Here is a 14,266-nt window from a genome sequence, read left to right as displayed (position 1 = left end):
CCTTACTGTAATTAAAAGCAGACAAAATTTAAGGACACTCAAGGGAAGGATGCCACAGTGAGACCTCAGTGAGGTAGTGGATGCCAGGGCTAGGATGCCACTGTGAGACCTCAGTGAGGTAGTGGATGCCTGGGCTAGGATGCCACAGTGAGACCTCAGTGAGGTAGTGGATGCCAGGGCTAGGTTGCCACAGTGAGACCTCAGTGAGGTAGTGGATGCCAGGGCTAGGATGCCACAGTGAAACCTCCTTAGTGAGGTAGTGGATGCCTGGGCTAGGTTGCCACAGTGAGACCTCAGTGAGGTAGTGGATGCCTGGGCTGTGTGTGGAATTAGTTGAGAACTGATTATAAACTGCTCTGAGGGAAATAACTAGGGTGATGGAACACCCCCAAATGAATTATGGTGCACTCAGAGACTAGCTCAAAGGAGTAAGTCCTACTGTGTGCTTTCATAGCCACAGACTGGTAGGATGGAAAGACTGGGCAGTTTCAGATCTACCTAACTAGTAGTATATCATCTTGGTTAAAGCAGTAGACACCGGGTGGAGACTTCAGTTTTTTCACCTCTGATACATTTTGGGGTGGTCTGTGGAAAGGGGGGTGGTACCAAGGATAGCAGAGGTATGTGCAGGGTTCTCTGCCTCAGCTCAAGGACCAGCTCAGCAGGATGAGCCTGCTGACAGCAGACACACTAAGTGGGGGTCTGTGGAGCTGAGAAGGCCGAGGACTTGGGCCACAATTATTAACTACATGGCACGGAATGCTGTCCCCGGGGTGATCTGTGGTCTTCAGTTCCCTGAAAGAAGAGTGCGCCAAGTTCACATTGCTCCACCACTCACTCAGACCAAGCCTAAATTGACACAACATGCCAGTTTCTTCTCAAATATCTTTTAAGTGCAATTTCAGTATGAATCACACTTTTGATATGCCTAAGCATCCCTTCGGAGACTGCTACTGGTCTTGTTAACAACTGGCACATTAATGGACACTTTGAAGTCAAAAACACAAGTTTCACAGCTCGTCAGTTGCTCTCCCTCCCCCGCAGAATGAATGTCAGTGCAACTGGGAACACAGTTTCCGACCAGGCGGGGCGGGGCAGCATTCATGTTCCCGGATGCTGGATGTAACCAATGAAGTTAACAGGGCTCGCTCTCCTGAGACTATACATGCCCGATCACTCAACTGTGCCCACGTGTAAAGGCAGGGGTGTGGTGCACATCCACAATCCCAGTCCGTGGTGACAACGCACAGCAGACCAGTGCTGCCTGCCGTGGCTCTGACGCCCTCCTGGTTGTCCCATTTGCCATCTCTTTTCGGGCTGTGCCCCACCCCAAGCCCCCCATGATAAGCCCCACACACCTGAAGGGAGACGTCTTGCTAAGATCTTTCCAGAAAGTGGGGCAACCTGACAGGGTTAAACTGGTTTTTGATGTTGTTGGGTTTTTTGTCTTTGTTTTTTCCCAGAAAGGTGCGAGCAGTGAGTGGCTGACCAGGAAAAAGTGCTCCATATGCTCAACAACCTGAGTTCAATCCCTGAAACCCACACGGCGGATGGAAAGAGCCAACTCCTGTGTGTTGTCCTATGACCTCTACATGTGTGCTGTGTCATGTATGCATCCACACACACACATGTAAAGAAGTGTTTTTAGAAAGATGTTAAAAGAGCTACTAATTGTTTAAGGCTAGCCTGAGATACACAAGAGACTGCCTTTACTACATGGCATTGGCATAAAAACACACAGGTGGATCAATGGAATCCAACTGAAGACTCAGACGTAAATCCACACACCTATGGACACCTGATTTTTTTTTTTTGAGACAGGGTTTCTCTGTGTAGTTTTAGTGCCTGTTCTGGAACTCGCTCTCTAGACCAGTCTGGCCTCGAATTCACAGAAATCCACCTGGCTCTGTCTCCTGAGTGCTGGGATTGAAGGCGCGTGCCACCACCGCTCGGCCTGGACACCTGATTTTTGACAAAGAAGCCAAAATTATACAATGGAAAAAAGAAAGCTTCAAATGGTGCTGGTCTAACTGGATGTTAGCATGTAAAAGAATGCAAATAGATCCATATCTACCAATCTGCACAAAACTCAAGTCCAAGTGGATCAAAGACCTCAACATAAAAACAGATACATTGAACCTGATAGAAGATAAAGTAGAAAATAGCCTTGAACACATTGGCACAGGAGACAACTTCCTGAACAGAACATCAGTAGCACAGACACTAAGATCAACAATTAATAAATGGGACCTCCTGAAACTGAAAAGCTTCTGTAACACAAAGGAAGCGTCAACAGGAGAAAACGACAGCCCACAGAATGGGAAAAGATCTTCACCAGCTCCACATCTGACGGAGGGCTGATCTCCAAAATAAATAAAGAACTCGAGGAACTAGACATCCAAAAACAATAATCCAATTAAAAAATGGGCTACAGATCTAAGCAGAATTCTCAGCAGAGGAATCTCAAATGGCCGAGAAACACTTAAAGAAATGTTCAACATCCTTAGCCATCAGGGAAATGCAAATCAAAATGGCTCTGAGATTCCATCTTACACCTGTCAGAATGACTAAGATCAAAAATAGCTCATGCTGGAGAGGAACAAGGGGAGCATTCCTCCACTTCTGGTGGGAGTGCGAACTTGTACAGCCACTTTGGAGATCAAGATGTCGATTTCTCAGAAAATTGGGAATCAATCTCCCCCAAGATCCCGCTACACCACTCCTGAGCATATACCCAAAGAATGCTCAATCATACCAAAGGACACTTGCTCAACTATGTTCATGGCAGCTTTATTTGTAATAGCCAGAACCTGGAAACAACCTAGATGCCCCTCAACCGACAAATGGATAAAGAAAATGTGGTACATTTACATAACGGAGTACTACTCAACGGTAAAAAACAATGGCATCATGAAATTCGCAGGCAAATGGATGGAACTAGAAAAGATCATCTTGAGTGAGGTAACCCAGACCTAGAAAGACAAACGTGGTATGTACTCATGTATAAGTGGATATTAGCTGTAAAGAAAAGGATAATCATGCTAAAATCCTCAGACCCAGAGAGGCTGGGTAACAAGGAGGTCTCGAGGGAGGTGTGCTTCAAGCTCATGTGAAGGGGGATGGAAATGACACTGCCAGTGGGGGAGGGGGAGGGTGTGCAAGAGGAGGGAGGGATGGGAACAGGAGGGATGAGGTGGGGGATGGAGGGGGAGAGTTCTGGAGAGATGACTGGGAAAGTGTGGCATTTCAGGGTGAGATGGAAACTCAGGAATCTACAAGGATGACCCTAGTAGTTAAGCCTCCTGGCAACAGGGGATACATAGCCTGAAGTGTCCATCTCCTGTAACCAGGCAAGACCTCCAGTGGAGGGATTGGGACACCCGCCCAGCCACATAGCCTCTGACCTACAACTTGTTCTGCTTACAAGATGCGCTGGGGTAAAGCTGCCTTGGAAATCGTGGGAGTGGCCAACCAATGACTGGTTCAGCCTGAGACCCATGGCACAAGAAGGAGCCCACCCCTGACACACCGCCTAGAAGGCCAGGACCCAGAGGAAGGGTAGCCTAGGATAGACCCAAACACGAATGGCAAGAAAAAAAAATTGGTGTCCAGCCCAACTGTTATCAGATGTTCACCGACAACTGATGGAAACGATGCAGACCCACAGCCGAACATTGGGCAGAGCTCAAGGAACCCTGCAGGAGAGGGGGAGGAAGGACTGTAGGAGCCAGGGGCTCAGGGAGACCACAAGAAAACCCACAGAACTAACTAATTGGGGTTCACAGGGGTTCACAGAGACTGGACTGACAGCCAGGGAGCCTGCATGGGACTGCCCTAAGCCCTCTACCTATTTGTTACAGTTGTGTGTCTTGGTCTCCCTGTGGGACTCCTAACAGTGGGAGCAGGGGCTGTCTCTGACTCTTTCCCTATTCCTTATACTGGGTTCCCTTGTCCAGCCTTAATATGAGAGGAGGTGCCTAGTCTGACTGCAACTTGGTATGCCATGTTTGGTGGATATCCATGGGAGGCCTGGCCTTTTCTGAATAGAAATGGTGAAGAGTGGATGGGGAGGGCAGCTGGGGGCAAGGAACTGGCAGGAGAGGAGGGTGGGGAAACTGGTCAGGATGGGAAATAATAATAATAATAATAATAATAATCACTAAAAAAAGAAGCTGCCTTTAAAAATATGTCTCCAGTAATGCACTCCGACTCCAGCTCTACCCCGGCTGTCACAGGATTTCAGGGGTTATGTGCACATAACAGTCCCCTGGTCTCTCTTTTCCAGTGGAAAACCATAGCAAACTTTCTCTTCACTCTTCCCTGTATTTTGTGAAATTTGAGGATTTTTTTTTTTTTTTTTTTGTCTTAGAAACAGGGTCTTGCTACCCAGTGCATGTGGCTCCAATCCCTGCCTCAGCCTTTAAGGGTTACTATGCCCAGCTCCAGTGTTAGTTTTCAATCGGAAAGACAACACATTTTGCTAAGTGCAAAAAAGCCAACAACAAAGGATTTACATGGAACAGGAAACAGCCTTAGAGGCAGAAAGGGATTCATGGTTGCCTGGGGCAGGCAGAGAGTGACTGCTATGGTCCTGGAGTTTCTTTGGGGGAGACGGCACACCTCACCAAGCAGCACAGCTCTGTAAATATGAAAGACCCTGCACCATATGCTCTAAACCTCGAATTTTACGATGTGTGAATTGTTTCTCAGTAAGGTGGTTAGAAAGAAAGAGGTTGAGGGGTAACAAGCAAGAGCAGCTCCACCTGGTACAAACAACAGGGGCAGTGCTGGGATGCTGTGAGGCCAAACAAAGCCAGATGAAAGCCAGATGATGGGCCATGAATTCTCACAGGTGGGTGAAGGGACCCCCATGTGCTCCTGAAGATAATGAGGGACCAAGACTCCTGAGGGGAGGAGACACAGCAGGTTCAGTTTTCAGAAATCTACTGTGCAATCAATCCTGCCTGAGGCAAGGACAACATGTAGACCGAAACAGAGAACACTAGATAGAGCAGAGGGCTCCTAAGAGCCAGCTAGGCATGCCGGCCTTTTCTTAGACTATCGGGAACTATATGAACTTAATTTCACTCTCAGATAATTTACAGTTCGGACAGACTGGCAATATACTCACATGATTTAATATGAGAGGGAGTGTGGCAAATGGCAGAAGATTTCAAGCCTTCCCTTCTGCAGTCTGGTTGCTAGTCCAGTACACCTTTCCGTCATTAAGGCCACGTAGGCAGGTCCCATCATTTGCCCCAAGTCAGATCTTTCAGGCCAGGCAAGTGTTCCCCCGCTTTTGATGGAGCCTCAGGGATGCAGCCCTGAGTCTCTTTTTGGTTTCTATCAAAAGTCATTAGGACCCTGAAGAACTTTACAGAGCAAGCTACAGTGACTACAGGGCTGGAGCGGTGGCTCAGCAGTTAAGAGCACTGTTCTCCCAGAGGACCTGGGTTTGAGTCCCAGCATCTACCTAGAGGCTCACAGCCATCTGTAATTCCAGTTTGGGGGATCCAATGCCCTTTTCCAACTGCACAGTTGTGACATACAGACAAACATACAGGCAAAACATCAACACACATATAATTTTTTAAAAAATCTCAAAAAAAGAGCAATAGCTGTACATCAGACCAGGAGCAGGGGTGGTGGCTGAGTGTCAAAACGCTTGCTGCACAAGCCTGAAGACCCGTGGGAAAGCCAGGCGTGGCGGTGGTGTGCGCACATAAACACACATACGCACACAGTGGTCTGACCTCTGAAAGTGTAGTGTGGTGGGAAACCGTGACTGCAGACAGCTGGGTCTCTACTCCTGCCAAGTGGACTCGGTGCACAGCGTTATGAAAAAGCACCCCACGCAGCGTGTTCAGCTTCACGTGAGAGACTCATTCTCTCCTCTACTACACAGACTCCAGAGCCATCGACTGGCAGGTGGGCAGCCACTGGCACACGTCATTAAAAGGACAGGGAAGTAAGGGGCATGAGAGGGTGGGGAAACTCCACAAAGAGTCAGAGACAAGAGCCCACAGTGACTCAGTAAGCCATACCAAATGCCGTGATTCTAGGCCTTTCCCAGGAGACAGAAAACGGACAGGATGTCAAAAACCCTGATCCGAGAGCACTGGGGAAGGCCTTGGAACTGAATGGGCTTCAGGGAACATCTGTAAGGCCAGAAAGATTGGCAGAGGACGGGGCTCCGAGCAGAGGATCCTGGACACGTGTGGCCCCACAGCGGATGTGGAATACCGATGCGACAAGAGGCGGCAGCAGACAGCGGAGCACAGAGGGACAGCAGGAAAACAAAACCTGTGACTGAACGGGGTGGTGCTCCTCAGCGGCTTGGTTATCTACTGGACCACAAAAACCTGGCGATCGGAAGAGTACAGACCAAAAGGAGAAATGAGGGAATCCAAGTCAAACAAGAAACGCAGATATACACCGCTCCTGACATTTCCCAGTTGGGAAAACTTGGGCCCGAGGGATTCAAGTACCATTGGATTTGGTTTGGTTTAGTTTGGCGGGACAAGGCCTTGAACTCAAAGCAGTCTTGCTGCCTCTGCCTCCTGAGTGCTGGGACCACAGAGTGGTCAGGACCCTGGCCTGACTGCTTCATCTCCAATCCCCGGTCATCTCAGCTATGAGACAGGGAGAGTGACATGCTACATACCCAGAACGATCTTGAGGGCTGAGTTGACAGCACAGTGCACCTGTGGCATGACTCCTGGCAGACACCCAACACGAACTAGGCTAACTGCACTAGCTACCGATGCCAGATGTGGACACGGGCAAGCAGGTCAAGTCTGCAGGCCACCGTCTGCAGAGACAGGGTGCTGGGATGAGCCAGGACAACACAGTGAGTCACACTCATGCAGCACCTGCTCCCATTGGAGTGCACTCCTGCCACACGACCTTGTCTTAAATCACCTGTCTTGAACCTTGGGCGGAACACTACTGCTGAATTTAACCATTCAGTTTACCAGTGAAATTTGTTTTTCATGTAACAAACCACTTAGAAACATCGACAACAATTTAAAGAAAAACTGAAATACTATGTGAATAACTGAAATATATATATATATATATATATATATATATATATATATATATATATATATATATAAAATACTGAATAACTATGAAAATAACTGAAATACCATGTGAAAATCTTTAAAACTAAAACCTGTCCTTGTGTTCAGAGACAAGCACTAGGGAAATCAGGAATGTTAAACATGCAACGTTATCTCTTTGACCTGTTTTCTCCCAGAAGGCTGAGAATGGAGGTACTAGTAGCTTAGATGATTCCTGCACTACTTGTATGGCCAGGGGACCCCCAAACTCCTCCAACCAGGACCAGAGGTGGCTAACAGCCCAGATGACCTATGCACTATTTGAATGACTGATACCATAACAGATTCTCCCTCAGGCCCTAAGGTAACACATGTGACCTGTCTTCAGAACCCTTCTTCATGGGAGAAGCGACATGGACTTTGAGAAGAGTTTGTATGTAAACGACGCCTCCTTGGGTCCATGGGATCGTGTTACACTAGGAAACCTTTTTTAGATTGTAGTGTACTTAAATATGGCTACAATAAACTGCCTGGTGTCAGACTCCACAAGTTTGAACCAACACCAGCTACCGAGTCGTGTTGAACTGGGTTTCCTTCGTGGCTTGCTCGGATCATTACTCTGCTGCCTGTGGTGTTTGCAGAGACCCCTACAATAACCAAAGCCCAGGAATGACACATCACATCCATGGAACGTTTTCATCAGCCGTTTTGGAAGAATGATGGGCAGCATCATGACAAATGAACTCCACGGGAGGTGCCTCAACACGCATCCAGCGGAGCCCACTGGTAAAGGAGAAATACTACTGCAGAGAGGAAGGGCCAGACGGCAGGCTTGATAGGGGTGTCTTCGTTTCCAGAGTGCTGAGATTGGTTTTTCCTTTGTCCTAGTCAGCTTCAACTGTCAACTGAACCCGGTCTAGAGTCACCAGAGAAAGGAGTCTCGACTGAGGGACTGCCCGAATCAGACTGGCCCGTGAGCAAGTCTATGGGGACCTGTCTTGGTTGTTAACTGATGTGGGAGGCCCCGCCCACTGTGGGCAGTACCATTCCCTGGGCAGGTGGTCCTGGCCTGTACAAGGAAGGTAGTTGAGCAGGAGTCTGTGCGAGCCAGCAGGCCGTGCTCTGCCCTGGCTTCTGATACACTTCCTTGGCTGTGAGAGAGTTCCCTGGTTAGAAGGTAATTCTGCATGGCAGAGCAAGCAGGTCTATCTTAGATTTCCTGTCTTGATTCCCCTCAATGACAGACTGCAACCTGAAAACTGAAATAAAGCTTTCCTACTGCAAGTTGCTTTTGGTCAGATTTATTCTTTACCACAGAAACAGATATGAAACTAGAGCACCTCTTGTTCAGATTTTCAATAGCATTTCTATGTCATACGGCAGAGACGTGACTGCAGCTGAAGTGTGTGTTTGGAAATGTCTGAATTTAAACCACATGCAATAGCTCACCTTTATGCGGTCAGGGTCCACATAATGCATTCTTTTCATGTCACATTCTTCAACGGTGTAATTTAACTTGAGGATGTACAGGAGCCACACTCCAAACACAACCAATGTACACCTAGGTGGGGGAATCAGGTAGAGTAATGCAGTCTGTGATACCCAGAGAAAAACCTAAACTAAGCACAATCCTAATTCAAATGGAATAAAAGTACAGTCTAAGGCAATGGGTCTTAACCACGGGGCTGAACGGCCCCTTCACAGGCTGGCATAGCAGATATCCTGCGTACCAGATATTTACATTTTGATTCATAACAGCAGCAAAATTACAGTTATGAAGTAGTAATGAAAATGAAGTTATGGTTGGGGTCACCACACCATAAGGAACTGTATTAAAGGGTCACAGCATTAGGAAGGTTGAGAACCACTGATAAAAGGTCACCACAGAGTAAAAGGAAGGTGTCATTTCATGATGAGATAAATTAGTCATTTATGACTGTCTTGTTATATGCAAATCCAGAGTCCTCTCTCACCCCTAACCTTTTTTTGAAAGGGCAGAAAATCCAAATAATAAAATCCAAATGACAATGTTGATGATGGAACTAAACAGAGCAATAACAGATCTGAACTACTGAACTACATGAACTACAGAATCCTTGCTTCCACGGTTTGTTGTTGTGTGTGCCCCCCCCTGCCCCCCAGGCCTTTAAAAGAGGAAACAATCTAGGTGCAGGGAGAGGTGGAAAGGCTGTAGATGAAGTTCTCAACGTTCTAAAAAAGGCCACCATCTCACACGGTGGCTAACGACCACCTGTAACTCCAGTCCTGGGATGCTCTCCTGGCTCTGGCACTAGACACACTCACAGTGCACAGACACACTAGCAGGTAAAACATTAAAAAAAATAAATTGAACAATACATCTACTTGCATTTCTAGAGAATTCCACCAAGAAATGAGTAATTAGAAGGCACTAATTACGCACATCAAAGAGCCATCTCTATAGCTCTCATAAATTCACACTAGTTTATCATCACACACGCGCACACACACAGATGCACAGACGCACAGTCCTTGGAGGAAAGAGTGTGTCTAGTTTTGGTTCTAGAAATCTTGGTGCTTTTTTGTTTTGAGACAGGGTCTCTCACTGTCCTGGCTGTCTTGCAGCTTGCTAGGTTAGACCAGGCTAACCTTGAATTCACAAAGATCCTCCTGCCTCTGCCTTCCCAGTGCTGGCATTAAAGGTGTGCACCCACCATGCCCAGCCAAGATCTCAGTTTTAATAAGTCCCACGTAACAACGGCAAATGAAAGGTTAGAATGTCTAAGCCACAACTTAAGAGCCATTGCTTTAAACAATCTACATTCTTAAGACTTATTTACTTCTACCTCTGTGTATGAGTATTTGCCCGGATGTATGTATGTTCACCACATGTGTGCCTGGTCCCCAAGGAGGCCAGGTGCAGGTGTCAGATCTCCTGGAACTGGGGTTACAGGAGGCTATGAGCCACGAACGACATGGGCGATAGAAAACAAACCCAGGTCCACTCAAAGTGCACAAAGTACTCAGGAGACATCCCTCCAACTCTCTATGGCTTATACAAACAAAGGTAAGGAATAATCTTTTGAGAAAAGCAACATTTTCTTAAGGCAGAGGCAGTTTTTAAAATAAAGCCCCTAGCAAACTCCACTGGCTATAACAGACGCAAAGTGCTGAGGAAACGGATCTGAGGCTCACAACGCAAGGAGGGGTTGCTGGGAGTGCGTCAGACTTCCGGAGTTCTCCCTTCACCATGCTGCGCACGGAAACCTGCACCATGTCTTATCTTAATCTTTCCTGAGATTGAGCACACGGTTAGGATCTGGTACTGTCTATGAAAATGGCTTGGCTGAGCGTGGAGAGAGCAAATCTCCATACAAAAAATGCGACTTATACATACAAGATACAGGTAACACCAGTCCCCAGAGCGGAGGGCAAACATGGAGGGGAGGAGAAGGCATTTCCCTGGGCCCCTGATACCTTCCGACTAAGCTCGTGAACTCAGTATGACCGACTCCTCTCTCTAAACCCTGTTCTCTCTCTCCCTCTCCCCCCCCCCCCCCCCCCGCCCCTCTGTGACATGTGTGAGGTATGTGTGTAGGCATATCACGGGCGTCACGCACGGCTGTGTGAAGCCAAAGGACTGTACGCTGGAGCTGGCTTTCCCCTTCCACCATGCAGGTCCCGGGGAGTTAACCTCAGGTCACCAGGCTTTTTACTGGTACCTTTACCCTCTGAGACCCTTCCTTCCCTCTATCCCTATTTCTGAGACAGGATCTCTTATTGACCTAGAACTTTCCAAGCAGCCTAGCCTGGCTGGCTAGTGAGCAACAGGGATCCAAGCATCTCTAAGACTTCCCCAGCTCTGAGATTATAAGCACATGCCACCTTGCTTGGTTTCTTTAGTGTGGGTTCTGGGGACTGAAGCTAGGTCCTCAGTACTTTGATGACTGAAGTATCTCCCCCAGTTCTCCTGTCCTGTCTTCCCCGCCTTCACCGCACCCCGTGTGTGTGTGTGTGTGTGTGTGTGTGTGTGTGTGTGTGTGTGTGTGTGTGTGTGTATGTGTGTGTGTATTTTTTTTTGAGACATAGTCTCATGTATCTCAGGATGGCTTCAAAATCACTATGTAGGTGAAGAAGATCTTAAACTCCGAATTCTCCTGCCTCCACCTCCTAAGTGTTGAGATATCAGACATACAGCATCACACCTCGTTTATGGAATGCTGGGGATCAAATCCAGGGCTTCTTGCATGCAAGGTGTGTGCTCTACCACTGAGCTGGATCCCCAATTTGATTTCTTTAAATGAAAGGTATTAAAGGCATCTCCACATCTGCAGCATGCGCTCTCTTCACTGTACTTCCTAGCATGGGTCTGCCCTGCACACACCACTCAGCATGGGCCTAGGGCCTTCTGGTCTGGGTCCTACCGCAGGCACCTCATAGAGTGGTAAGTGTGTTGTCGGCCTCAATAAACACCAGCTGGTTGGGACCGAATGGGATTCACATAAACCTCCGCCTTTGGGGTTGGGGATTTAGCTCAGTGGTAGAACGCTTGCCTAGCAAGTGCAAGGCCCTGGGTTCAGTCCTTAGCTTCGGAACAAAACAAAACAAAACAAAAACCTTACTTTCACATCTCCTAAATTAGTAAAGTGAAGTGAGAAACAAAATCTCATCTTTCTCTCTCTCCCCAGCTTGCTCCCCACCCCCCTCTCTTACACACACACACACACACACACACACACGCTGTCATTTATTCTGAAGAAAGAAGGAAGGAAGATGTCACCTTGGTTTGGTTGGTACCAAGAAACCCATCAAGTCTTCCTTTGCTAACCCTCCCCGCTGCTGGGATATAAGGGTCGCCTGGCTTAAACACCTGCCGTCTTCTCCAATGTTCTGTATTTAGTGGTACTTAGTCTCCAGGGCACTTCCATCTGTCATATTTACATTAGCTCACAATAGCTAAGAACGCCTCTTTCGCTAAGCAGAGACATGAACAAGAGGCATTCAAGCTGCTCTCAGGCGTCCAAGCTCAGACTGCTCAGCTGCTAGGAATGGGGCCCCGTCAGACCCATCCATCAAACGCAAGCAGTGCATAGACCCACTCATCTGTATACCGAGTCCTTACTCAGCTGTGGTTTGACCCGCTCCTCGGACCAGTGTCTTCCTCTAAAAACAGGTACGAGCCTCACTGACCACCCTCCTAACCTTATGCTGCTGACGGGGAGGAACAGGACCTGGAGGCGATGCTTACTTGAGAATGTCTTTTAGTAACAAGCTGGGTCTTCTCATCTTGTTCTGGGTTCGGGTGTACCATTGCAGGGAGGTCCTTGTGCAATCGCTTCTCAGCTTTACAGAGGTGAACTCACTTGGCATTGCTGGGAGGAGAGAGGGGAAGAAAGAGAGAAGCGTCAGGTGGATTATACATTAAGAGACTAAAGTGATACAGCCTCGCTTGGAGTGCTGCTTGGTGATTAAAAAGGGATGGATTCCTGGTACAACTTGAAAGAAACGAGAGGGAGTTACGCTCAGCTGATGCTAAAGGGTTCCACTGTTTCAGGAAGAAAAAATTAAAAGGAGTGTGGGGCGTGGCACCGTGAACGGCCCTGAAGTGATGGAAATTCTGGGTCTTGATGGATCCTTGCTGACATGCCTGTTGAGACACAGCACTATTGTTTTGCAAGATGCCATGGGGAGGGGGGCGATAAAGGTACAGAGAATCTATACATTGTCACACATGAACCTACTACTATTCCAAATTTTAAAATTTTAATTTGGAGTAGGGGTCTGGCAAGATGGCTAAGTCGGTCACGGCAAGTCTGATGACCTGATTTGGATCCCTGGGTCCCACTTTGTAGAAGGAGAGAATCAACAACTGAAAGTTGTCTTCTGCCCTCTGCATGTGCACTGTGACGTGAGTGTGTGAGTGTGTGTGTGTGTGTGTGTGTGTGTGTGTGTGTGTGTGTGTGTGTGAGAGAGAGAGAGAGAGAGAGAGAGAGAGAGAGAGAGAGAGAGAGAGAGAGAGAGACCAAGTGTTTTTCTCTAATATCAGCCATGGATCTCACTGATATTTTCTCCTAATTCTACACTGTTGGCCAAAAGAGGGACACACACACACACACACACACACACACACACACACACACACACAGATTAAAAATGTGATTCTTCAGAAGGCCTTCCTTTACGCCATCTCTACAGAAGTGTTTATTGATGACACAGTACATGAGAGAGCTACTTTACAAAACAGTGAAACAGGAAGAGGAAAAATGAAGACCATAGGGAAAATGGCCGAGACAATGCTAACCTGGAGCTGGGGACAGGTATGTGGGACTCACTCTATGACTTGTCTGTGATGTTTTATGGTTTTAAAATCAAGAAAATGTTTTCAGTTACATTAAAAACACAAGTATCACATTAAGAGAAGCAAAGAAAAGGAGACTATGGCAATTTAAAAAGAAACATTTCCTGTATGTTTCTTTTTTTCCATCCCTTTGCATAAGTATTATCACAAGGAGAAATACAGCAGGGGTTGTTCTACTCTCCACCGGGACAGTACACCCCGCCTCCCCAACAGAACTCTGGATTTTCAGTTGGAAACATGGCCTGCTAGGACAGAGACTACATTTCCCAGATTCCCTTGGATTTAGTGATGCTCTGTGTTAGCCAATGAGATATGAACAGAATTCCTACTTGCAACTCCCAGGGTGCACCCCTTAGCACAGCCCCTTTCTGCTTTCTGCTCTTTCCTGTGGACTGAAACATGATGAGAATCATGCAGAAACATGATGAGAATCATGCAGAAACATGATGAGCCACTTTCGACCACACAGGAAGACACCTAGTTCACTGGACAACACAAAAGGAGGGCACCTGTGAGAGATAACGTTGTGTTTGATGTTTTAATTACTGTGCCCAAGAGATCCATAAAACAAACAAACAAACAAACAAAAAAAAAAAACACGATCGAATCTGTAAGCCCACTTGCCTAAGGCCAGAGACTTCTTGAATTGCTGGGGGCTGTTGTTCATATAAAATAAGAAGCCACATGTTTTTCCTCCTCTAAACAAGCTGGGTTGATCACACATAAGTGGTAGGCAGGAAGAAAATCAGGAATATACTTGCCCCTGATTGGACGCGGTGGGAAATACGTAGCCTTATGGGTTCTGTCTTTATAAGTCTCTACAAAATGTGACTCATTGCCATTTTCTGGGAACCCTAGAATGGTC

General features: G+C 47.2%; 1 protein-coding gene across 4 annotated transcripts in view; it reads right to left on the bottom strand.

Annotated features, from left to right (window-relative positions):
- Positions 1–14,266, bottom strand: part of St3gal5 (ST3 beta-galactoside alpha-2,3-sialyltransferase 5) — a 71,176-nt gene that overhangs the window by 11,398 nt on the left and 45,512 nt on the right. For all 4 annotated transcript variants that reach the window (XM_076566925.1, XM_006990993.4, XM_016009269.3 and 1 more), the window contains exons 2-3: positions 12,292–12,415; positions 8,514–8,625 (exon numbers count right to left, since the gene is read on the bottom strand). In XM_076566925.1, coding sequence (XP_076423040.1) covers positions 8,514–8,625; positions 12,292–12,413 — 234 coding nt within the window. In that variant the 5' untranslated portion in view covers positions 12,414–12,415. The remainder of the gene's footprint in view (positions 1–8,513; positions 8,626–12,291; positions 12,416–14,266) is intronic.

The sequence above is a fragment of the Peromyscus maniculatus genome, chromosome 3, assembly GCF_049852395.1.
Source record: "Peromyscus maniculatus bairdii isolate BWxNUB_F1_BW_parent chromosome 3, HU_Pman_BW_mat_3.1, whole genome shotgun sequence".
Classification (NCBI taxonomy): domain Eukaryota; kingdom Metazoa; phylum Chordata; class Mammalia; order Rodentia; family Cricetidae; genus Peromyscus; species Peromyscus maniculatus.
Note: the sequence above shows the minus strand (reverse complement) of the source record. Positions and strands in the feature narration are given on the sequence as shown.